Source organism: Malaya genurostris, chromosome 1 (assembly GCF_030247185.1).
Source record: "Malaya genurostris strain Urasoe2022 chromosome 1, Malgen_1.1, whole genome shotgun sequence".
Taxonomy (NCBI): domain Eukaryota; kingdom Metazoa; phylum Arthropoda; class Insecta; order Diptera; family Culicidae; genus Malaya; species Malaya genurostris.
Genome location: NC_080570.1, coordinates 107,414,844 through 107,442,806, shown reverse-complemented (window position 1 = coordinate 107,442,806; position 27,963 = coordinate 107,414,844). Strand labels below are relative to the sequence as shown.

Here is a 27,963-nt window from a genome sequence, read left to right as displayed (position 1 = left end):
TTTTGATTTAAAGAATTTCACAAGTTGTATCTATTCATGTTAACCGTAACTAAGCAAAATATGACTTCGTTTGAATCTGGCTGTGATTTTCTGGAGAATCAAACAAAACCAAAAATCCAAAAATACGTTTACTCACCGATTTGCGCAAGTTCGGTTTCCGGCCATCAGACTGGCGGTGTCGGTGCCAGGACAAGGCAAAAATGCCGTCAAAAGACATTATCGGAATTAATCCAAACAGTGTCCACCGTTCGAGTGTTATCGGCGGTGATCTATTTTCATATAATTTAATTTACTTCTCGCCTAGTTTTAGATTATTCGACATTTTGCTCACTCATTTTCTCTCTCGCTTTCGGGATTATCCGTGAGGCCGATGGATTATGGGTTTGGATTCCGTGAATCCCTTGTCGAATTTCGCTTATCGGCCGGTGCATTTTCGTCGTTGATGGTCTCATACACGAAAAATAAAATCGTCGGTAGTCACTACTTTGAAGTTGGTTTCGTCTGACGCAATGGAAAAATATTGACACTTGTTATCTTGTCAGTAACCGACAATACAGCTGTATTATCGTATGAGTGTAAGATTAGTGAAGTCGCCTAAAAAAACAATTGATTCTTAATAATAGCGAAGTGACGGATCTTTGCTTAGATCACATTTTGTTAACTTGTGACCCACAGAGTTTTGTACCTAAAAATGTGCGTAAATCACGTAGACGCACGACAGGAAACTCAAAACAATGCCAAGGAAAATATTTACTGTGCTCTCATCTCTAATTGAAATCCCTTCTGCAAACCAAGATAGCACGTGGCACGTGATTAGAATGCCAGCTCTGCCTGAGTTTGCTGGTGAGTTTGCCGAATGTATGTAGGGGTGAATGTATCAATGGTGATCAACTTAAGGTAAACTACTATTTAGAAAGTAAAAAGAAGTAAATGTATAATTCGTCTCAAATTTCATGTATTATAATTATAGATACCAATCTGCAAACTGTGTAATTAACACAAGTTCCAGTGGTTATTGTTCGCCTTGGGTAACAGAGATGTGTACTGGTTATTTTTTACAATAGATGTGTGATTTTTAGAGTCAGTAGGACCGTCTCAGAATTACAAGGTTTTAAGTGCAAAAAGGATAATTTCATTATTAGGGATTTCAAAGGACTCATGTAAAAACCGCTTCATAATCAACCAAGTGAAGTAAAAATGTCTTTCTCTTGTCATTCATTTTCTTCATTGAGCAAACATTTAAAACAATTTTTGATAGATCCAACAATTTTCCGTTGGGTACGGGAACGGAGCCTCAGAGATCTCTAGTGTTATATACCACTCGACTTAGCTCTCCAAGACCGGATGATGGCAATGTGTATGTATGTATGTACAGTTGTATGTATGTGTATGTATGTATGTATGTATGTGCAGTTTCATGCGCTTTGTCTATCCATAAATTTTCCTGATTTTCCTGTAACCGAACCGATTTCAACATGCCCAAGCTCGTTAAAAAACAACTACTAAGTAATTGAAAAACAATTGGATGACGTTTCCTAATCCGGAGATTTAATTGTAGAAATGACGTAACTGACAAACCGCAGACTTTTTTTTTTACAGACTTTTGAAAATTCGATTGGTTGCCGACATTCGTCAGAACTTACAGACCATTGAAAATTCGCGCGATCTTTTTGTTTTTGCTGGCTAAACCTATTGTTTAGCTGGCATCTCTGGTGATATGCAACACGTGGACAAATTAACAGCTTCAATACATCCGTCGTATACGTGGTTCTGTTCGCAATGGCTTTGAAGTCGCCATCATCATCAAAGTCAAGGAACTTCAACTTGAACTTCAATACACTGAATTATGCCATTGAACGTTGCTTAGTGGATAAGAAGCCAATAAATTCTACTGCAGTAACGTATTGAATGCCGCGAAGACGGTGGACGACCTTCTTAATCAACACTAAAGGCGCCATTCCGTATTTTCTTTGAATACTCATATTTTGTTCTATTTTTAGCGAAATTTCTTGGGGTACCGGTAACCGAACACCTTTTTTGAAATGGCCAAAATTTATCACTTCACGAAATTCGCTTTCCATATATATATATATATATATATATATATATATATATATATATATATATATATATATATATATATATATATATATATATATATATATATATATATATATATATATATATATATATATATATATATATATATATATATATATATATATATATATATATATATATATATATATATATATATATATCATGCTTGTCCAATCGGTAAACTTTTATTCTCTCAACGTTGGCAACACTTTTATACACATTCTGTCAAAGTTTGACGCATATCGTATGATACCAAAACACGTAGCTAAAAGTATAACAAATGGCTGGATTGTGCTGAAATACGACAAATCTGCTTACATATGAATGAATTATAAAGTATCATAACATTTTTGGGATTGCAGAGCATTTTGGAGGTCAAGGTTCTTTTTAATTAGTTAACGAAATTTTCCAGGGAACCTTCGGAGTCTGTGTTCCAAAGTAAATTTATGCTGTAATTGCATAGGCAACAAATGAATGGAACAATACATAGAATAACCAACAATTGAAAACTTGATTTTTTTACGTTGTGTGTGGTGAAACCAACTGATTTTCTCTGTTATCTCCACAAAATTTAAAAATGTTTTCATTCAATTTATAGAGTATTTTGCAACACTAAATTTTTGTGCTAGGTTAATAATAGGTCTGTTTCTGGGCCTAATTTCACAAAAACTGATAATTAACATTTCACTAGAATTAGTTACTCTCTAGTCAATTCTATTTTTGATATCTATGCTTGTTTTTAAGCTTCCATTTTCATGTCCATCTCTCAACTTTCGTGTTTTTTTATCATGTGTAGATCATGAAATTATACGTATATGTATGATGAATTGATTTACTCAGTAACAGTTTTGTAAGAAGAACAGAAAATGTGATTCATGCAGAAATAAAAAAAATCGAGCTAAGAAATAACGGAATAACTTTTCTTCTGTCTAACTAAAATCAGTTTCATTCCCATCGCTCTCCACGGTGAACCATATTTATTCATCGCAATTACCAATATGGCATCATTCAGTTGATAACTCTCAGACAAACTAAGAAATATGACCAAAGTTTTCATCTTTCTTTCCAAAACCGAAACTTTGCCCCGCTAACGATTTAATTTATGCTCGAAGCTAGTCCGCAAACAAAAACGAATAAAGCAAGGACGCATCGCGCATGGCGACGGGTCCTGCGTTCTGCGGAGCACATTGAAACAGACTGCCACACGGCCACCGAGGCCCATAAAAGTCATCATTATCATCTGTAAAACGCGGCTTCACTTTTATTACTTTCCTTGTTTGGCACCACCACCACCATCCCAACCACATTAGCCCGTGTCATCCCGTTTTGTTTTCCCGGGTAGGATCTTCAACACCGAAAGGGAAACAAAATCAACGAAAAATGTTTATGAATAATGGTTCATTTCCATTTTTACGCCGTAGCGCGCCCATCCCAGAACATCTGTCTTCTTCACTGTCGTCATCATTAAAAACAACCCCGGCCGTCGTATAATGGGGCGGCGATGATGGTGAAAAGTTCTTTGTCTCTCGCTCGTCTTTCCACTGCCAAACAGCCGATTGCTGGCAGCCTGTAAAATATTGTGTATAATTCACTCCTCGGTGGGTTGGAGATCGCTTCGACCAGAAGCTGAAAGAATGAGCCGTGGGTTAGAGGTGGGTTTTGGGGTTGGTTATTCATTCGATGCTGTCACTCGCACTTTCACTTTCACCCTGTTAAAGTAGGTAAATGTCTCTCCGGTTCCAGAGTAGAAAATTACGTTCCTTAGAAAAGTTCTGAATTATAGTGTGCGTGGGGGCTCATTTTTATTATTTTACATGACACGCAGCACGACAAAATGACGAACAGGCGAATGAGGCTGCTTTCATTTTCACTCATTCGTCTCTGTTTTTCATTTTTTCACAATTAATCATCAGGCTCATTACGTGGCATGGAAGTGGAAGCAAAGGAAAAGGAAGTTGGCAGTAGATGATCATGAAAATGTTCGTTGTCTTCTTCCAAAACCGAGTTGGTTTGAATTGGATCGTTATTTATACTTTTGTGGTTTGGGTGTAGGTTGAACGGATGTACTACAAACTTCAGTCGGTTTGGTGTCGTACTAAACGGAGTTACAATTGAACTCATTCATGTATTTGAATATCTATGGAAATTGCTTCAATGTTTGACATATCACGATTCAATATAATTTCGATTATTGATGTTTTAACATATAACTGTCTCTGTATTCCGAGCTTGGAATAGGCTTTAGACAGGATTTGAATGAGTATTTTTGGTGTTCTTGAACGGCTGTACCGTTTGCTTTGTGCAAAAACACATCATAATTTTATTTCTTATTTTAGTTTTGTCTTGGGATTTTTTTTTGGCAAGCAATTTGGATTGAACTGTTAAAAGTAACAGTTTTCTTTGCTTATGTATCCTAATTTCAAAAATTGCATTGCTTGATTTATGCTGCTATACACTTCATCCTGTAATTCTGGAACCGATAGACGAATCCTAATGAAAAATGATTTCAGTCTATGCCAGTTGGGCGACCTTTCATATGGATTTAAATTTGTGAAAATCGGTTCAGACTACTCCGAAGAACTTGAGTGCATATTTGTCCCAATAGCCCTGTGATTCCGGAAGCGGAGGTTGGATCCGCATAAAATTCATTGGTGTTGTATAGGAAAGCATGAATTGAAGTTCTCAAAAACCTGTTCTGCCATTCCCTAGAAAATCATAAGAATATTTTTTGGACATAAACACTCATAAAAACACACACACACACACACACACACACACGCGCACACACACACAACCATTTTGCAATTTCGACAAACTGGTTCAAATGGTAGGGGAGAACGGGGCTAGACCGGACGCGGGGTTAAACCGGATAGCTTTAATATTTGATAAACCAGCAATTATTTCCATCTATGGATTCACTTTGTAAACGCGCTTTTATCTAACAGACAGTCACATGTCAATTCAGTTTGGCGTCCATCATTGTTAAAACATGTACGTTTTTTACTGAATTTTTTTTTCAATTTTCAGTGGGGCTCCAACGGACACATGATTTTCGATTTGAAATTCGGATTCTTGAAACATACCCTAAGATAGATATTAATGTTTTTATTTTATTTTATATCACTTATTCAAACTAGATTTATTAAAAATTTAAACAAAAATTTTAAAGTAAGTTTTAGAAAAAATCATTTGATGCAGCAGAGCGTCAAGTCAAGTTTCAGGACAGTTCCTATATTTAAGGTAAGCAGAATTATTTCACGCGAAAGGTTGAAACCAATGGAGAATCCATTTGAATATGGTTTCATTTTCTTCGCGCTCTCTTCTAGATTAGGCATCTTTCTGAATTTGCTCTTCACTTTTTGTGTAAAACTTTATAGTCTGGCTTAGCCCCGAAGCAGAGTCTTGGAATTATTAATTAATTCCTTTTGTGGTATTTAACTTTTCTGTTTCAACAGTCTTCGCGGCCGAATTTTAGCGTTCACAATCATTGCATGGCTGATGCTACAATCCTACTGACACTAAGAATCCTTCCAGGTCGGGGTTCGAACATTTGACAACTGGTTAATAAGACCAACGCCTTAGTAACCAGAGAAATGTGCTACCTTCGTCAATTTTTCAACCGTCAACCTGAGTCGAGTGGTATATAACACTTGGGGTGTCCGAGGACCGATAAAACGTCACATATCATTAAAATCAGTTCGTCGATACCACACAATGTCTGTGTGTATGTCACAAAAATATGCACTCACTTTTCTCCGAAATTGCAGGATCGATTTTAACAAATGAAAATCACTATAGTTTAAAAGATTTTCTTTTATTTCTTATGGATCTGATTTTCGGTTCCGGAGCTCACACCGATTTCTCTGATATTGATTGGCCTATTCCACGAACTTATATTCAAATGAAAGGTGTCATTAACCCATATGACAATTAATTTCATCGAGATCCAACTTTTAGGTCCGGAAATGTAGGGTGAGTAACGATGTAACGAAAACAGAAAATTTTTCTTCATTTGGTTAAAAACTGTTTCAATTTCAAGGTATTGTTAGTTGATTTTTATACAAGCTTGGCTCTACAGGTTTCAAGTTTTCGGTTCCGGAAGCAGTGGCTGAAAATGCCAAAAACAGTAAAATTCGGCTTCTGGTTCCAGAAATACAGAATTTTAAGTGCTCTCAATCTCAATCAGTTGTACAAGCTTATGTTTCTTAATTCGTTTCTATTAGAGTTAAAGAAGTAATTTTTCAAGACTTTTTTTGTACGTAGGTTGATGAGTGCACAGCGATTTTCGTAACGTGGCAATTAAAGACGATTCAGCCAAGGCCGATGCACAAAACTCAAATAAAGATAAGCTCAAATTGTATCTCCGTATTCACGAGCTAGTGCAATGTAATGTTTCTTGAGAAGATCGTAAAAACTTGCGCAGATGAAGGCAGAGCTCACGATCGAGAATGATGCTCACGTTTTTAACAGAGAGAAATTTTCAAACTGGAAGTGTCATTATTGAGTATTTAAAGTAAATTGTCGACTGCTCGAGATTAGGTTATTGTATTTTATTTCTTAATATTAACTGTCACACATGTCTAAATCCTTCTAAACGTCCATTTATAAAGCACAACAATCCACAAGACTTGTAACTATGCGATGATAGATTTTGAAACCGAGATAGTTTTTCTACTCCGATTCGAGGAGTACGGAAAACACCTTCTAGATTCGTAGGTCATATTAGTTGACGACCATACAAGCTTCCTTTGGCTATTTTGGTTTCGGTTTTAGGTTCCGAAAGTAAAATTCCAAACGAAACTCACATTGATTTCGCAGAGATGATTTGAGGTGTTGGGAACAGATATTAGTTCGAGGAAGCCAAATCAGGTGGAAAAGATTGATAGCCAAATAACAGTTTTGCTGAAAAGTTCGTATCGTTTAATAGAAACACACATTTTTTTGCCAAAATTCGTTTTTATTATTCAGCATAATTGCCATCAGAGCCGATACAGCGATTACAGCGATCTTCCAACTTTTCGATACCATTTTTGTAGTACGATTTGTCCTTTGCCTCAAAATAGGCCTCAGTTTCAGCGATTACCTCTTCATTGCTTCTAAATTTTTTACCAGCGAGCCAAATCTGAAGAATACGGTGGATGAGGGAGCATTTCGAAGCCCAATTCGTTCAATTTCAGCATGGTTTTCATCGACTTGTGACACGGTGCATTGTCTTGATGAAACAAAACTTTTTTCTTCTTGAAATGAGGCCGTTTTTTTGAAATTTCGTCCTTCAAACGCTCTAATAACGCTATATAATAGTCACTGTTGATGGTTTTTCCCTTTTCAAGGTAGTCGATGAAAATTATACCATGCGAATCCCAAAATACAGACGCCATAACCTTACCGGCCGATTGTTGAGTCTTTCCACGCTTTGGGTTCGGTTCATCACGTGCAGTCCACTCAGCTGACTGTCGATTGCACTCCGGAGTGAAGTGATGGAGCCATGTTTCGTCCATTGATATATATCGACGAAAAATTTTATTTCGATATAACAGCTCCAAACACTGCTCAGAATCATCAATTCGTTGTTGTTTTTGATCGATTGTGAGCTCACGCGGCACCCATTTTGCACAAAGCTTTCTCATATCCAAATATTCGTGTTCAACACGTTCCTTTGATATCTTTAGGGTGTCAGCTATCTCGATCAACTTCACTTTACGGTCATTGAAAATCATTTTGTGGATTTTTTTCACGTTTTCATCGGTAACAGCCTCTTTTGGACGTCCACTGCGTTCATCGTCTTCGGTGCTCATATGACCAGTACGAAATTTTGCAAACCACTTACGAATTGTTGCTTCGCCCGGTGCAGAGTCTGGATAACACTCATCAAGCCATTTTTTGGTATCGGCGGCACTTTTTTTCATCAAAAAGTAGTGTTTCATCAACACACGAAATTCCTTTTTTTCCATTTTTTTCACAATAAAAAAAGTAGCTTCACTCAAAATGCAATATCTCACAAACTAATAATCAGACAGCTGTCAAATATCTTTTGAAGGTTGGTACTAACTGAAAATGGTATGGATTCAATTCTAGTGGCGCCCTCTCATAGAAACGATACGAACTTTTCAGCCCATCTGTTAATTTCATCACAAAACCATGGTAGCGATACTTTTTTTATATCGTTTATTCTACCCCGGTAGCGATGCTCATATGCTCCAGGTAAGGTCATTTCACCGCAGTTTTGTGCTTCAATCGCTCCATTAATGCACGTTAATACTTGCGTTTCTATTTTAAACTCATACAGCCTCTTTTGAGGCAATCGTGTCGCGTGGAAGCACTCGTTCTAGCTTCAGTCCATTATCGAGCAGCCAAACATGTATTCGAAGTGCGCTTGCGTTCGTCTTTTTAGTTCTTAATAAGTATTTGCGGGATGTTTGTTCACTTTCTCTTTCCAGTATAGTTTTATGTATTAATACTATTATTATTGTTATTGTTGTTTATTTTATCCAGGTTTAACCACAATTTTATGTAGTTTTGACACAGTCAGTGACCATCACGAAACCATTATTTCACGGTGTAATCTGCAGGATCAATATCGCCATAATATTCATTAATTTTTTTTTGTTTCTGTTTCTGAATTCGGGAGAGTCCAGTCCCCTTTTGATTACGTGCCTGGTATGATATTATAAATGAAGATGTAGAAATGAGCTTATTTCTCCGTGATAGTAATTCGAAGGTCTTGTAATTTCATGACCAAACAAACTAACGTTGTGTATATCGGTACCGAAAGTACGCAAAATAATGGTCAAAATCTGCCAAATGCAACTCATTTCATTTTCTCAGAGATGTCCCTAACGATTTACACAGTCTTTTATTCAAATGAAATTCTGTCGACATTCGATGATGATGATTTTCTCAAACTTTGCCTTGTCGATTTTCTCAAACTTTGACTCAAATGAAGTTTCTTACGATTTCATAAAAGATTTTCATTTTGATCTGACTTACAGTTGCGGAATTACAATCCGTCGCATAGAACAAAGACAATTCAAAAACCTGTTTTAATCCACCTAGTGGTGTAATGATGCCTTTCTCTTATTCTTATTTAAATGTGTGGATTTTCGCAAAATAATTTTGTTTGATTCTTGAAAAACAAAAAGGGTTTATCCATCAACTAGTATAACCTACAGAGTTGCAGGTACTTCCGAAATCAGAATCCGGGAACCGGTACAATCGAAGTCGGTTCGAGAAAAGTGACTGCGATACATTTTTGAGTCTATAGTCACAATATCCGGTCGTTAATCGAAAATTGGGAATAAAAAAATCCGACATCAATTTGTTTGGCAGTCTACTGACAATTGCAATCGATTAGAATAGTTTTGAGGCAAGTTTAGAAATTAGTTTACGTGGTTCACTCACTGCTTTTAGTGATGCTATAAATATTTTAATAATCTTCACTTTGTAACTCCGCAACTGGATGTCGGATCCGGATGAAATCCAGGGATTGAATATGGGACCACGACCTTTCATTTGAACCTATATTCATTTGTGAAAATCGGTCAAAATCGGCTGAGAAAAGCGAGTGAGATCCATTTTGGAATATATGACCACTATTTCCGATGCTTATGAAATCGGATACCGGGAATCAGGATAGCCAGAATCGGTTTATTTTATTTGTCCACTGATAATGCTACCGATTGGAATAGTCACGAGGTTAGTTTAGATTTTTTTTAGTTACAAATTCGATATTCAAAGTATTGTTCGTTTCGGATATACGGTGGTTAAGGTAGGAAACGGAAGTTCGTTAAAAAAACTGTTTTTTCACCTTTAAAATTCACATTTCGTCTTTTTTTTCTGAAGCAAGGAAAAGCCCATTGGAGATAAGTTATGTCTCCAGTAGACATAAAACCTCCTCAACTTTTGTGCCAGAATATCCAAATGATACATGTCATGTTATTAACTATTATAACAAATTACAGAATATTTTGAAGCATTAACGGTAATTTGGTTTACTCTACACCAGTTTGTTAAAATGTCCAGTTGTGACTGCAAGAATCTTACATTTCGAAGGTTTTGATAAGGTGAAAGAGTTTAAAATCATCAGCGTACTTCACGCATTTTTGCAAAATGTTTAAATCGTTTAGGTAAAGTAGAAGATAAAATAGAAATATAAATGGTCCAATGGTGGTCATTGACATCTCGCGATCAGTTAAATATAAGCACAGCCAATTAAGAAAAGGTCCATTGAATACAAGTCTACTCAATTTGGAAATTGTGATATGATGATTGATCTTGTCGAAAACAGCAGAAAAATCTGTATATATAACATCTACTTGCAGGGGTTCAATGATAAATGAAGTGTAAGATACAAGATTTGACGTAGTAGATCGTTTCGGCATGAAACCGTGTTGGCTTTCAGATATATAGTTTGAGCAATTATATGTGATGAAGTTCAAGACGATTAGTTCAAATAATTTGGATACTGCGCTAAACGACGCTATTCCACGATAATTTGATATTTAGGTTTTACTGCCTTTCTTAAAGATTGAAAAAATGTATGATTTTTTCCTTCTTGCAGTATATGAACGTTTGAAAAAAGACATTATTATTTTTCTCTCTCTTTATATTCCTTTACTAACTCTAGGGGAGTATGCCACCCCTTAATACGTCATCCTTTCTTCATTCCCTAACAACAAGACAATCGACCACGTTAAGCTAAAGCAAATGGGACAAATTTCCTTCAAACCAAAAATGGTGTTTTTCGACTTTAAATTTTTTTAAATTGTTTTTTTTTTCAGTGCAGGATTCGATTACACCAATTTCGCTCCAAATCGTGTTCGGAGAAAGCAACACATTCTCAGATTTTATTGAAATTTTTTTGTTGCATTTTTCATTTTGCAGCCATTTAAAAAAATGGTAAAATGAGTTTGGCCCTTTTCAAATGACAGTATAGAAATAATTTTGTCCGCTCGAATGTTCATTCATTTTTGAATATATGAAGGTGAAATTAAGGCCTAGGCATGCTTAAATCTCAATATTTTCTGGCACAACAGCTCTCACGAAATTCGTTCTTCAGTTTCCAGTCTCGAGATGACAGAGTGTACTGATCACCCATACCATCTTACACTCTTAACTAAACAATGCTGATGCCAGATGAGACGTATTGAAATAGGTTATTGCCATATCTCAAAACCTATCCAGCCATCTTTGCACTACACCATTAATTTAAAATAGTTTTCAAGTGTTTTGGATTCAAGTTATAAAATTTCCAAAAGACGTGAATACCTAAACCATTATCACGGCTTCTATTTTCATCTCAGTAAACAACAGAAGTAGAACTTTCTTCGTTTGACCGTGCATCCCTTGATGAAAGAACGAGTATTTCGTTTCGTTGCAGTATTAAATGCATGTGGGCTAGAGATGGTCGGGTATAGAAATTCTTATACCCGAACCCGACCCGTACCCGAGTGATCAGCAAAAAAAATTACCCGTACCCGACCCGTACCCGATTAAAAATTTAAAAAATTACCCGTACCCGACCCGTACCCGATCAATAATACAAAAAAATTACCCGTACCCGACCCGTACCCGAAAAAAAATAAAAAAATTTACCCGTACCCGACCCGTACCCGATTAAAAATTACCTGTACCCGTACCCGACCCGAATGAGTAGTAAAAATTTTACCAAAATTCAGTATGGAAAAAATAAAGTGTTTTAGATATCGAGCCGTATCAGGCTCTAGTTGGTAAGAAAAATACATTAAAATGCTTGTTTACTTTTAAACATATAAATACAATGTGAAGCATGAATAATGTAATGTAACTTTTTTTAAACATGCAAACCATTTTCGTTCAGCGGAAGGATACAACTAAGTTTTTGTCAAATCAGAAGTGACATTGAGGTTACCAATGTCGAAATAACCGCTAGTTCAAAAATAAATGTTAGATGGCGGACCCTGTAGATTTTCAATGTCTTTGGTACTTTATACTCATTTACAAATGTGAAAAAAGGGAGTAATATCAACTCAAATTTTTCGAAAAGTATATTTACCCAAAATGTCGTAATACCCATTGTATTCAATTTTGGGTAGGTATGGTTTTTGCGAAACAGTGCGACTTTGATCCAATTCTTTAGAACCACAAGTAAGCGTGCTCATTATCTTGACACACAAATAAAAATTCACATTCGAATCACTTGAAAAATCACGTAAAATAGTTCCAAATGTCAAATTGAATATTATACGTGACGAAAATGAATGTTATGCGAACATCCCCTAAAATGAATAGTGTGTTATCAGTTCGTTTACGTGAATTGACCAAAGAATCAAACAATGTACGTGTATTCCCGGTGTGAAAAATTCAATTTTGAAAATGGTGAACAGTGAGTCCTTCAAGTGTAAGTAGTTTGAACATTCGTTGGAAATTTGTTTGGTTACAATTTTTTACTACAAAGCAAAATGAATTATGATTTTGATTTAAATTAATCTGTCAACTATGCCCGTTTTGTAGCCTCACAAACCCACACCCACGATGTTATCGGTAGCTGGTGGTTTTTACAGCCATTGAACCGGTGGAACCCTCAACGAGTGAACACGGTGAACATTTGAGTATTTCGCGAGAAAAGATTTTCACCCTTACTTTTACGACTCCACGTTGTCACGCATCGAGATTTTCACTTGTTGTCCAGTGAAAAGAATCGAAAATTATTTAGCAATATAGCCCAACTTGCTGTGCCATCAATCGGTGTCATTTCAAGTGAGGTGACACCACCCAGAAGTGCAGAATAAGAAGAACTTCTATGCAGATTTTCTGAATTAAATGTTCATGTTTTTATGGTAAGAATCCTAATGATTTTTATGAAAATTTTGAAAATCTCCAACCAATATTTAAAATAACAGTTTTCTGGTATCTGAATGTGATATGAGTACTACACTACATTTTATATACTGCCCATCCTCGCATATCCGTCCCATATGGAAAATCGGCATGTTGAGAAAAAGACGATCAAAAGTTTATTTCCGAATTTTTTTTATTTATTGTGCTCCCTAATGCTGGTCCCGGGTTGGCGGTTCAATGCATAGGACGCTGGTCTTACAAGCCAGCTGTCGTATGTTCGAGTCCCGACCTGGAAGGATTCTTAGTGTCAGTAGGATCCATAGTACTAGCCATGCAATGATTCTGTACGCTAAGAATCGGCTGCGAAGTCTGTTGAAACAGAAAGGCCAAATTCCACGAAAGGAATGTAATGCCAAGACTTTGCTTTGCTCACTAATGCTAAATCTTGGTATTATTACATGAAATATCGGTAATACACCTTTGCTGTTCCAATATTGCAACAAATGAAATTATTGAAATTTTGCACTGAATGGGACTGATATGCGGGTACTTTAGCATATGGGACACAGAAATGAGTTGATATTTTTTTTATATTTTACTGAACAAACCCTCAACTTTAATTGCAATTTCTGAGAGTATATTGAGGAAAGACTCCATTCCTCAAGCTAACTCAAAATTGGCGAAAATCGATATGAGACTGATATGCGAGTATGGGCAGTATATGAATCAAATAATTTTTACTGGATTGTGCATTAAACAGCTTTAAAATGGCAGTCCATCAAAACCTACGTGAAAAGTAGATTCCGACCGCAACATCATAGAGCTAAGGCAGTGTGTCTTATTAAATATGTTATAAACAAAGTAGGGCGGGAAATATTCACATACCTTTTCACGTAACTATGATTGATACTTTTTTTAAATGAAGAAAAAAATGAAAAAGATGCCAGTTGACAGGTCTGGTCCTAGGCGCGAATGTCAAAACCCCTTGAATCAAATTGATTAATTTTGCGGAAGAACTGTTTTGCAATGAAAAAATCTCGTCAACGTGTAAACATATTTCTGTGAAGTACAAATGGTCGGGTAATCGATCCGAAAAAACAATTTACCCGTACCCGAGTGAGCGGTAAATTTTTTTACCCGTACCCGACCCGTACCCGAGTGAGCAGTAAAATTTTTTACCCGTACCCGACCCGTACCCGATTGAAAATAAAAATTTTTACCCGTACCCGACCAAAAACCCGTCGGGTACGGGTACGGGTCGGGTTTCGGGTAAAATACCCGATACCCGACCATCTCTAATGTGGGCCATTGCATATAAATGTTGAATTGTTTCGAATGTGCTGAGGAGATTTTGCGAAAAATTATAATCGCTGCATTGCGAACCATGGACTTTATAGAAATGTATCATTGAATGCAGTGTTCTAACTATCCGACAATAGCAGCGAAAAGAAAAGGACTCACTTGGATTTCTAACGCACCCGGAACGACACTAGACATCATATAAATTACCACCCAGTCGAGAAGAAAAGCGAGGTCCTCTTTCTATCTCTGTTTGATTAAGCCAGACAAACCAAACAAACAAACAAACAATAGCATCTTCCCGGCCTTGTTGGCTAGCAACAATGTACGGGACTTCGCTCGAGCTGTGGCGCTCAGAGCTTTCTGTCGGTTTTGTTTTGGCCACACAAAACCCAGGGCGTGACAGTTTTATTTATGTTTAGACAAAAGGCCTGACTGAGCAAATAAGCCATTGTGCCACTGCACGCGGTACGGCCCCGAAATGGGAAACTCACAATCCGCATACACATGCACACACAGGGTGTCGCATAGGAGGAAAGTGACTCGTCTTCCGGAACTACACTTTGATACAAAAGGTTTTTGTGTTGCGTTTGCCTTTTCGGGGAGATTTGCACTATCACTGTGTTATTCGGTTGATTTTGTTTACAATCGTTTTTCAACCAAAGAAAAGAGAAGGGCATAATCGTTTGCGAAGGGAAGGTAGGTAGGGAAAATAATTTATCATCACTGTCGGTAAAATTATGGGCCCATCAATTTTTTTTCGCATCCCGCAGAAAATTAGTCAGAAGCTACCGAACAGGAGTTTACCAAGCCATAAATTATGAGGAATGTTGATAAATTTTTTCGACTTGTTTACATCATTCCAGTTTATCGACAGAAGGTACCGTTGGCTATTATAGTTATTCAGGGGGACTCAAGTCAGATCGTTGGTATAACTGTCAAAATGTTCCTGTTTGAACAACTATCAGTTATATTGAGGGAATCAATGCCATATTATTACTACTATCAGTTGAACATCGTTAAGAATTGCCAGTTTTTATAAATATTTTTTGTATGTAAAACGACAGTCAAGCATCGCTCATTTAGTTGTACCCTCCTCGTGCAAACAAACAGGACCACCGCTGTGAGTGGTGATATTCGCACATCTCGCTCAAAGACTCTTCACTGCATGACATTTTATTTTCTTCTTTAGGTTGTGAAATGAACAAAAAAAATTGAGCATTCATTCGCACATCAGAAATGGTATTCCTCTTTTTATCCATCATCATCCTTCATATTTTGCACGCACCTTCTCATCTCGCACGGGTTTGTTAGTCATTTATTTATCGTTTCTGAATGATTTGTGATTCAATTGTGCTCCGTATGTTATGACTCTTGATTGATTGCTCTTGAGTTCAGCTTAAAGTAGCCGAGGGTACAGAATAATTTATTGGGAGAAAGTCTTTAGATTTTGAAATTTCTATAGTTGATCAATATTGCAAAGATTTTTGTGTAAGTTTTATCGTTTCTGTGTACACAATGGTAAATTTTAACCATTATGCCTGACAGGCGTCCCTAAAGCTTGCTCAAGTGAGCAATTGCTAACCTTGGAAACTATTCCTAACCTAGGCTATCATAAAATCAGTCTTTTCAAACTTGGGGTTTATTGGGAGACGAATTGAACATAGTTAATTTATATACTACTGAAATGCCTGGGCCCTCACAGATTAACAAAATGCCTAAGGTTAACAAAAAAAGGATATGGAAAGATTTCCTTTAACTTCTAACAACATTTAACATGTTCTTTTTCAACGGGTATAGAAAAAAAGTACGGGTGTGTAATGTCAGTGACATAACTGGATGTCGTCAATACGAATAAAACTGACACTCTTTCTTTATACTTCCGATTATCAATTGGTTGATCGATTGTGTGAATTGTGCAAGCTTTCCCCTTTTTCACTACTAGAAACGATACACCTAAACTAAAGTACAGATTATTTACATTATACATTCTGACATACAATTAAATATTAAGAAATAACCAGTATAGTTCTTTATGATAAACTAATGGTGGTTCTGAAAAGAACCTTTTATGAAGGCGTTTGTGGTGGAGAGTGACAAGTTAAGTTGGAATTTATGCTGAGTCGGTGTTAAACATTGTTGCGAATTTTACGCTGCGAAAATTGCTTAAAGCAAATTATCCTTGATTTGCACTACACTCATGGTTTTAATTTCCGATTGCAAAGAAGTAATCTTTATAGTTCTTCAGAAAACATTTGGAGTCATTAGAAGGGCTGATTTTGCATTATGTTCTTCCTTGTTGTCCATTTTTCGTTGTATTTTGCTCCAATGTAAACGACCATCAGCAGGATGATGTAATCGATCGTCTTTGAAGCGAAACTGGCTCTACGACCTGCGCGTTTGAGGTTTTGTACCATGCAAAAGGTCTGCTCTCATTACTGGCGACTGCTGCTCCCGATGATCGTAGTCCAAATGAAAGCACGACCATTTTTTTTGCATAAATATATGTTTAATAATCTTAATTTTGTGTATTACATCAACGTTTTACAGTACAAGTGTTTTGATCCTTTGGCCTTTCATCTTTGATGTTCATACGATACGTTATTAACAATAGGTTTTTTAGTTACTTTTGTTTTACATACTAATGTTTGATCATAATATTTATACCTACACTGAAATGAAAATCTTATTTATATTCATCAGATTTGTCATATGAATCGTATGCACAATATAATTTATAGAGGTTATATGAAAACTTATAATCTTTATTCAAAGTGTATGTTAGACGTTACCATAATGAAAGTTATAAGAATATTCTATATAATGTATATTGAAATCCGATGGAACCTAACTCGTTACATAATTTATATTCATTGGATGTGTCTTATGAATCGTACGCAGATGGTATTTCACAAAAGACATATGACAACTTATGACCTTTAATGGAACTCTAAAACTCTAAATGATGTTCATAAAATTTTATATCTTCATAATCTTATGATATCGATAAACATACCATATACAGGTTATGCGAAAAGTCGATAAAACTTAAGCCAATATAATTTTAATATTCATTACATTACATTTTAATCGCATGCTGATTATGTTTAATAAAAGTCATGTGAAAACTTATAATTTTCATTGGAAGCCTACATCAAATCTGCAACGAGGAAGAAAACGAGACAGCTGAAGAAAATAACAACAAATAGAGTTTGTTTTTACAAAAGAATAGTTGTGAATCGCACTGCTTGAAGCTGAAGAAAGAGTTGTGTCCTCGATATTCATCGACTGCTCCAGACAGTTTTTTAGGAAGTTCTGTTATTTGAAATCGCTGACAAGACAGCTCATTCAAATTCGTTCAAGGATATGCCCCTGAAATAAATATCCGGTACGTTTCATTACTCTGTCTGTCTAGTATGTCGATTTAAATTTTTCATTTATAGTTTCTGGATCCCACGTCTCCTCCGCAAATATCAGAAGGTGCCCTTTTACGGAACTGATGACTAGTATATCTTGAATCCTCGAAAAAAGGAGTAGTTTCCAATTATCAGCTTTTCGGAGTGCATCTGATTCGTCTGGTGAAAGTAAATATTCGATGAAATCAACCAGTCCCAAAGAAGTAAGTGTAGTTGAAATATTAAAATAATATTTTATTATGAAACTCTTTATATACGAAAAATATAACAATAAGTTTTTGATAAGACAATTTTTTTATTGTTGTTTTTGATTCACTTAAGCACCATAATCACAGTATTTTTTTTATCAATTTGAATCTTATATGTATCACTTATTCAATCAAGTAGCAAAAATTTGATCTATATATAACTGCTACATCGAACTGGGATGACCTCCATTAAAAGTTTTATATAAATTTTATAAAACTAGTCATATGGTATAGATAAACCTATCTATATTAATTCGAAATGAATATAATATGCGCTTCATAAATTGTTTCAATGCATGTTGTGTGGATATCTAGTAATGGTTATAGGGCGTGTCAATAAATTTGACTCAGACTGGAAATTTCATTCGTTATATGAAAATCTTGTAAAAATAACGTTACGAAGAGTTTTATGTTTCATAAGATTATCTTATATTTTTGACATGATGTTTAATAAACATTGGAAATGCTAATAGTGAAAAATCATTAGAATGTCATATAATTTAAAAATGAAAATTTAGCTTAGTGTACTTTTTATTTATTTTTATTTATTTATTTATATATTTTAATCAACAGACAAACTAAAGTCCTAATGATTATTTCTAAGAATATTCAAAAAATTCGCTTTTATTCTGCTACGAGGAAAATGGAAATCGAATCCCATCGATACGCCATTGAAGGTTCGCTGCAATCCAATAACGGCACCGTTGATTCCGTAGTTAGTACGACGTAGAGGCATTCTGAGGAGGTTGTTGTTGCGAAGAGCTCTAGAACGAACGTTGATGTTGATTTCACTAAGTAGTGCAGGGCAATCAATATTGTTCGTCAAAATATCGGCAATCAGCATTGCACGGAACAGATCTCGGCGTACTTGTAGAGTATCGAGTCCGATGAGCATCGCACGGCTTTCATAACTAGGCAGCTGGTGAGGGTTATTCCAGGGCAAACGACGAAGAGCGAAACGAACGAATCTGCGCTGTATTGATTCAAGTCTTAAAGCTCCATTATGAAAGTGAGGGTTCCATACTGACGAACAATATTCGAGTGTTGACCGTACAAGCGAGCAGTAGAGAGATTTCAAACAATATATATCTGTGAATTGCTTGGCGGTTCTCATGACAAATCCTAGACAACGAGAAGCTTTTGCCACGATGTACGAAATATGCTGCTTGTAATTCAATTGTTCGTCGAGAAGAACGCCAAGATCTTTGACACAATTGACTCTATCAATCACTGATCCTCGAAGACAATAATTGAAACGAATTGGTGTTTTTTTTCGTGTGAAGGTGATAATCGAGCATTTGCTGATATTTAGCGACATTTTATTAATTTCACACCACTCGGAGAAAATTTCAAGCTCACTTTGAAGGAGACAGGCATCTTCAAGAGTCTTGATAATTTGGAATAACTTTAGGTCGTCCGCGAAAGATAATCGTGCACCTTTCAATGAAAAGTTCACGTCGTTGAAATACAGTAGAAATATCAGTGGTCCGAGATGACTGCCTTGTGGAATACCAGAAAAAGCAAAAAACTCCTTGGAAACATTTTCATTGATCTTAACCGCCAGCCGTCGATTGCAAAGATACGATTGAATCCACCGAAGAATGTTGGAACCGAAGCCCAGTCTGTCCAATTTGGCAATAGTGATAGCGTGATTAATTTTATCAAAAGCAGCAGAGAGATCAGTGTAGACAACGTCCGTTTGATGACCTTTAGACATAGCATCCGTTATAAACGTCGTGAAAGTTAGTAAGTTAGTGGCCGTTGAGCGTTTCGGCATGAACCCGTGTTGAGTTTCAACGATGTACTGCTTGCAGTGATTAAAAATAGGTTCCAAAACGATAAGCTCAAACAATTTAGGAATGGCGCTAAGAGCGGTGATACCACGGTAATTGTCGACGTTCTTCTTGTCACCTTTTTTGTGCACAGGAAACATATAAGCAGATTTCCAGATATCAGGAAATACTCCAGTCATGAGTGACAGTCGGAACAGAAGACATAGAGGTACTATAATACCACTAGAGCATCGCTTCAAAATAACTGCCGGGATACCGTCGGGTCCAGCAGAGTATGAAGACTTCATTTTTGCGATTGCTGTTTTTACGGAACTTGCGCTTATGTTCATTGAATTCATTGACTGTCCCAAAACGGGAACGTTAAGTGCCGCCTGGGTGATTTGGGAAGGTGCTAAGATTTCTCTAGAAAATATCTCAGAGAATTTTCTCATGAACATTTCGCAAATTTCCTGCATGCTAGAACTTGTCTGTTCATTGTAAAACATAGATGAAGGAAGATCTGACTCCTTCCTTTGCTCGTTAACGTGCTTCCAGAATGATTTTGGATTAGACTTTAATCTCCTCTGTACACAGCGTAAATAGTTGGCATAGCAACGTTCAGCTGTCTTTTTGTAAACTTTGTTGATTTCTACGTAGTTTCGCCGGAGCAACAAACCTCCGTTCTTGGAATATTTCTTTAGTGCTGTCCTTTTTAAACTTTTCAGTCGTCGTAGTTCTACGGTTTGCCACGGTACTTGTTCGGGTGGCTTACTAATTTGTTTAGGGACATATTGGTCAATAGCATACATCAGAACGTTGGAAAATGTTTGAGCTGCAAGATTAACATCGCCATTGTCAAGAATTTCACTCCAGTCAATGCTTGTAAGAAATGCAATAATACTATTGTGGTCAGCTCTTTTAAAATTATATCTGACGATGTGAGATATCTTGCAATTGTTCAACGATCGATTCCATTCAAGCTCAATGTGCAGAGGAGGATGATGCCTAACGGACTTCACCAGAGGAGAGGGTGCTGCGCTGATTTTAGGTGCACAGTCCGAGTTGCTTGAAAAACATAGATCGAGGATTCTATTGTGCTCATTTTTAACGTGATTTACTTGACGCAGTAAATTAAAACTGTACCGGTCAAGCAAGTTGATAATACCAGCGTGAAACGAGGAATGCATTGGATCTGCAAACAGAAAACCATCGGAAGCTGTGAGCCATTTCAGGCTTGGAAAGTTGAAATCACCGACGATAAGTATTTCATCTGCCGGATGCATATGGGCAGCAATGACATCTTCTAATGACTGAATATGCGAGTCAATCAATGATAAATCGCGAGTCCGATTCGGTGGAATATAAACCACACAGAGAAACAACGAACAGTCGCTCAGTTTAATTTGCACCCATACCTGCTCGACACAACTCCCAGATGCGCTAATAATTAGCCGTCCTTTCAAGCGGCGGTGAATAGCAACGAGCACGCCACCACCGAAACTCTTCGAACTGTTGCATGGGTTACGATCGCCACGGAAAACTTCATAATTGGTGCCAAATGCTTGCGTAGAGAGGGTACTATCACTCAGCCAAGTTTCCGTTAACGCGATAATATCAAAACATTCATCCGAACAAGCCAGTAAGTAATCGGTCAGGCATGTATTCATACCGCCGACGTTTTGGTAATACAATAGAACCGATTGCGGGCTGGAAGCAGGAAAGAAGTCAATGCCGGTATTGTCCAAACGTTTTGTATACTTGCCGGCGGTGGCGGGTTGGAAGACCTCATCACCGATCTCGCACACAGGACCGGGACGTCTGATGAGCGCTGGCTGCAATGGCTCGACTGTAGCGAGCGGGTCAGAGGCTTCCATAAAACCAACTGCGGTGCGTCCCGGTGTCTGGATTGAAAAAATCGAACTGGAACCGGAAAACGAATCAGCACAAGCAAAACTAGAAATTGACGAATACTTGCCAAGGTGGAAAGTTTGGAAGCCCCCTTCACCACATCCGCCCGCAGGACCGGGACGACTGAAGAACGCTGGCTGCGGCGGCAGGACTGGGTCGGAGGGGTCGGAGGCTTCCACATTGCCATCAACAGTGCGTCCCAGTGTTCTGCATTCAGTTATTGCTGGACAGCTACGTCCGTTACTTCCGTTAATGTAGGCGTTGGAGACGAATTCGCAGGAGTAAGGTTCCGAAATTTTTGAGTAGACTTTTCCTCGAATTCTCGAAAATATATACCTTGTGGCCAAGTTGCTGGATCCAAAGCAACGGATTCCAAAGCAGGATCGAGGCCAACTTTAAACGAGACAAACGTCATGTTGCTAATGTCAGAACCTTTGGCAACCAACTTGACTACCACTGGATCCTGAGTCATTCCCAAATTGGCACGTACCATAGCGGAAATGTCATTGTTGGTGACATCCGGGCGAATGCGTGACAAATACAACCAAAATTTATCAATTGGTTGTTCACACACTGGAACACAAACGACACTTTCCCCTATTTGTTTCGACCCGGTTTGACACGCAAAACCTTCGAGATCAGGTCCGCGAGGCCTCTTGGCTGGACGACGATATTCAGAGGATGGCCAGGGCCGATTGAACGGTTTAGGTGCTTGTGGTGTTGGCTTGGACAACGATTTGATCTCGCTTTGTAGGCCGTTTATTGCTTCCGTGAGTGACATCAATGGAGACTTTTCATCTGCCGCTTTTGTAATAGATCGAAGATGTGAATTCTCGAATAAATTCGCACAGTCATCACACATCCAAAAGAGATTTTTACGATGCGTAGTGAAATAGCCCAAAAGAGCACGGGAGACACCAGAACATGCCATATGAAACATACGACCACAGTATCCACGACAGACAACTGAGTCGATGCCGGTGATAACCTGGCAGCACTTGGCACAATTCTTCTCCATGCTTATCTCAACGGCAGGAAAGCGCCTTTAACTAGGCTTCACACAGAACAGGGGTATGCGGGGAGCTTGATCGAGTCGGTTGCTTATTGTTCAAATCGCAGCACAGCGTATAGCACTAGGCACAGAACGAAAGAATGCAAATCACTATCCGATTTACAGCTGACGACCAAAAACAACACTTTAAACCGGTTCAGACAGCAAACGGTCAATCACTCATCAAAAACTTAAGCGAAACGATTACGTAGAAACAACTTAAAAACGCATAAAATACGGACCGAAAATCACAACAAACTCAAATTGAACAGTGTTCCCAAAAAATTGTTACTTATAACTATCATTAACCTAATACGTACAAATTTTGAATTATTTGTATTACAAAGATTGAATAAAAGTACGACCTGAGCGTTTCAAGCTTTATACTTGATTTGCTCTCACTGATGTTGGTGGGAGAATCTCACCTCGATATCCATCCGATATCCGTCTGAAACACTAAAAGAAATGAACACTTTTGATTTAAAGTTTACCTCTTATACTCGTCCAGTAGGTAATCTCTGTTTTTCAGTTATTTATGGTTATCGCACGCTGTAGAAAGTTTAATCACAAATTCCTGATCGTATTTCCGATAGCTTGTAGAAAAAAATATGTTGTTGGGTTAAGTACATCAAGAGATATTCGCGATAAAGTTCTGCCCATTCTTGTACAGGGAAAATTTTGAAAAGGCGCTCCATAGTAAAGTAAGTCGTATTCTCGACAAAACTCTTCTAAAATTCTTAAAATGGAGAACGTTTGTCGTTAGGTTTTTCTTCTTTTTTTTAATTATTCAAATTTTGGAACTGCAAGACGACTAGAAGATAAAAATTTGAAGAAAACTTTAAATTTATTTCTTTTAATCTAAACATGTGCCAATCGATAGCATTCCATGAGATGTAGAAGTGAGTTCCTCTTAAAAGTTTTTTATGATTAAAAAAAAGTTTTTTATGATACACGGATAAAAATCTATTACCGATACCATGATTTTTTAATCATGAAATCATGAATCATGCCTTCTCATGAAATTTCATGAGTAAAATGATCTCATGAAATTTCATGAGAAAAATGATATATCATTTTGCTCATGAAATCATGACTTATTAGTCATGATATACATGATTCATAATTACATGATTTTTAATAATGGTACCGGCAATGGATTTTCACCCGTGTAATTCCAGAAACGGTATTCAGACACCAGCATAACCAAAAATAGTTTGTATGTTCACACTGAGCCAAATTTTCTTCTTCACATTATATGATATTCTAATGATTTTTCACTATTATTATTTCCAATGATAGCTACAAGGTGTATTCAACATCATGTCAAATATATAAGATAATCTTTTGAAACATAAAACTTTTCTTAACGTTATTTCCACAAGGTTGTCATATAACGAATGAAATTTCCAGCCTGAGTCAAATTTATTGGCGTGCCTTGTAACTAACAGATCGGCTGAAAAGTTCGTATCGTTTCTATGAGAAGGCGCCACTAGAATTAAATCCATACCATTTTCAGTTAGTACCGGCCTTCAAAAGATACGTGTATAAATTTGACAGCTGGCTGATTATTAGTTTGTGAGATATTGCATTTTGAGTGAAGCTACTTTTGTTATTGTGAAAAAAATGGAAAAAAAGGAATTTCGTGTGTTGATGAAACACTACTTTTTGATGAAAAAAAGTGCGCCGATACCAAAAAATGGCTTGATGAGTGTTATCCAGACTCTGCACCGGGCGAAGCAACAATTCGTAAGTGGTTTGCAAAATTTCGTACTGGTCATATGAGCACCGAAGACGATGTTCTAAATATGACCAGTATCTAACGGGGAAAACAGATTGGAAAATTGACATGCGAATGCAATAATGTAATGAGAACCGTGAAAATGTAACCGCAGAGACGGGGCTTGAACCCGTAGCTAACTCCTAACCAGGGAATAGTTTTTCCAACTAAACAACCCTGCATATGAAAACACACGAAAAGAAATGCATGCTTGGGTTCCGTCTGGTCAAATGGACTGTTTTCAAGTCATTTTCAAATCTGGTTCTGATATCGGTTTTGTTCGCACCCCCATTTAGAAAGTGTGAACCCAACTCGTTTCATGAAAAGTGTTTTTTGATAAAACTACTCTGGGGTTTTAGTTTTAGTTTTTTCAAACGATAAAAAATAGCATTCTGAGGAGATTTGTGATGCGGCAATGATTGGCTGGCTATTCACATATGTCTGAAATTGTGTCTTTTTTATTGAGTTGTCAAATAGTGAATTCGTAATTAGTAAACTGTAAATAAGCAGAGTCAATCCAAAAATGTGAACATTTCCAAACTGTCAACGTTTGCTCGTAACTAGTGATGTCTGATTTTTCGTAATAATCGATTATTAGGTATTCGATTAATAAAAGAGGAGTCGATTAGTGTAATCGATTACTATTAAGCATTAATCCATTAGTGCAATTAATCGATCAAATTTTTCTAAACAGAATCAGAGCTGCCAAATGAAAATCTGTGTTGAATATCAAATCTTTACAATTAGTGTGTCATACATTAAGAAAAATATGAGAAAATGTGGTTGAAAAGTCTAGAAAATTCAATAATATCTATGATCAAACGGATAGAAAAATGTATGAGCATTGTAACCGTAGGCAGAATGGATCAAAAATCATTTTTCAAATTGAAATTCGTATTTCCTTGAATTATGACAGATGAAACCGCAACTCTCATCATAACAACGTTTAGACTTAGGCTGCAGACAGAGTGAGCGCGAGAAGCTGAGCCGAGCTGGTGCTGACCAAAGCAATAAAAGTACTTACAGCAAAACAGAGGGACCCTGTCAGAGTGAAAGTTGAGCCGATTTCTCACTTGTACTCTAGAAGAGTCCTTTTGATTAACTACTAGTATTATTCTCGCTTTTGATTTGCCAATGTTAGTCACCAGTCACTCTCGAGTTATTTTTGACAACATCAAAATAACCACTCAAGTGTCAGATTTCAACCAAAAGTTAAAATTAACCGCGAAATGGTTCACAACCTAACTGATATAAATCTCGATTAATTGATTGCTATTAATCGATTAGCTCGATTAGTGGCACTGTCGTTAATCGATTACAAATACTCGATTACTTTAGTCTTTTAATCGATTATTTTGATTAATCGAGTAAAAAAATATATCTTTACTCGTAACGAATGGAAGATCGTTTTCAATTTCCTATCACATTTGATAGTGTATTCCAAATTACACTAGTTTACTCATGAACAATTAACAAAAATAAACTGATTTCGTTGGTCCACCACGCGGTATTCAGTCCTTCGAAGACAGAACGCAACCGGCCGCTAAGACAGCCGCGGTAGCATGCAACGAATTCGTCTTCTCCCAGATTGGGTTTACGGCCTAATTGAAAGTTACGATTATGGAACAACTCTCGTCGCAAGTGCGATTTGTGGATGTCGAACCGCCGCACGCCGCCGCTCAGTGATCTATTCCATAAGGGTGGTTTTAGTGGCTCATAAAAAAATCCTTCCATTTGTAATCGGCTTAACAGAGCGGGAGCCGAGTGGCCCCACAGGTGATAGCATTTGTTGTGACTAGTTCGTTCGTTCGTTCGTTCGGTGAGTTGAGTTCTCCCTGCTGTCGACAGGGTAGTTTCGGGTCGCACGGAGTTGGATGTTCTAAAATCACGCCGTTCTCTGACACACATTCTCACGCTTCAACGAATGATGGTTGCTAGCGAGAGAGTGCGAACGAGTGAGTTAGGTTTCACTCAAGTAACCGTGAGAGCCAATGACGCCATATTATTATCCTCTCTCTCTCAGAGTTTCCTTTTTCGATGGTCACAAATGTCACGCCTATCATTCGTGGTTTGGCATGTGTTGGTGTGATTCTAAGTAAAAACTTGCCACAAGAAGGCGGAGTCAAAATTTGTTCGTTGATGTATGGGTGAATTTTCGATTTACACTCTAAAGCACTTATATCAGACATAAAAGATGCTTAGAATCCGTTTCTCACTGAAGTTCCTTTTGCTAGCAAATGTCATCCCGAATTTCCCGAGCGTTTATTTGCATCTCTACTTCCAGCAACCCGTCTTTTTCAATGTGAATCCTAAAGCTCCGCCTCTCAGAGAAAATGAGAGACTTTTACCACCACACATTAGCATTTGAAAGACAGTTGTGTTTGTGTATTTGAAATTGATATTCTCTTTCTTACTCACAAAGCAATATTTGAAATTTACACCACACTCGAGACGAAGTTCATAAAGCATACGTAAGTAATAAACTGCCGCTATTTCTTTTCACTTCCTCACGTCACAATTTTTTTTCATACTCTAGCGGCTGCCTTTTAGAAGAATGTGCGGAAGAAGCTCTTAACGTTGACAAATAGGTGTGGTTATGATGCCTTTCCGCCGAACCATTGACCGGTTTCTTACCTCTTGTTTGTAGTACATCCGTGTGTTTTTTTTTCTTCTGCTTCATTGTTTTAAACAGCGCTATCCACAATTGATTTTTGTTCACTTGTTCAAGCACACATCTGAAAATTTTCACGTGTTCGCGTAGTCATAAAGTTTTCGTTGTTCTATGCTAATGGTATGCACTGCCAATGTTTACCGAGTGTGTTGTTGCACTGCTTCTTTTTTCTTAATCCCATGTCTCGCAAGTAGTACATTGAACCCACTATGCACCATGTCCGTTTACCTTTGAAACTGCACTCGATTACTGGCTCTACAAGACTGCAACTGTTCTTTTTCGTTCGAGACAGTAGTAGCACCGACGATGTCACATCAGTTAGTGAGTGAGCATCGCACAAAAATCCCGACATTTCGAACGCTGTCCATCCTAGGGAACTAGCCGAAACGAGACGGAATGGTTCCAAGTAAAAAAATACTGAATCCAAAGAATCGTCCTTACCGCTACCCGCGACCCAGACGAGGTTCACCATGCGACAATCGAAACGGACCGACTCGTTGTTTTTGGGACACATCCGCAGTGCCTGGGTAGTGCGGGACACCGTCCGCGTGTTCGTAGGGAGACTTCTGAAAATCCCACCGAAATCCCCGGGATCTAGAGTCTGTGGCACCCAATGCCAGCCAGTCAGCCGAGATATAATCTTATACCAAAGTGTAAGCTCATAATTACAGGGACGACCGGATGGATGAATGAACTGACGCAGTATCGGACCACTTTTTCTGACATCGGTTGCCAAGAGGGGGAGCTGATATGTAGAGGAAGGGATCCTGATTGTCATCATTTTGCTGTAACGACTAGAAAAATGATAATCATGCAGCAGGCGAGACACCTGCTCCTGCTGCTCGTTGCGATGGCATAGACCGAGGATCAGTAGTTGAGTGGTATTTTTTTTTATTTGCCAACGAA

At 37.5% G+C, this 27,963-nt stretch overlaps 1 protein-coding gene across 1 annotated transcript in view; it reads right to left on the bottom strand.

Annotated features, from left to right (window-relative positions):
* Window positions 1–27,340, bottom strand: part of LOC131425329 (cytochrome P450 4c3-like) — a 97,478-nt gene extending 70,138 nt beyond the window's left edge. Inside the window, exon 1 of the mRNA XM_058587143.1 lies at window positions 27,021–27,340. Within this exon, the coding sequence (XP_058443126.1) occupies window positions 27,021–27,066 (46 nt within the window). The 5' untranslated portion in view covers window positions 27,067–27,340. The remainder of the gene's footprint in view (window positions 1–27,020) is intronic.
* Between the last annotated feature and the right edge of the window lie 623 nt (window positions 27,341–27,963).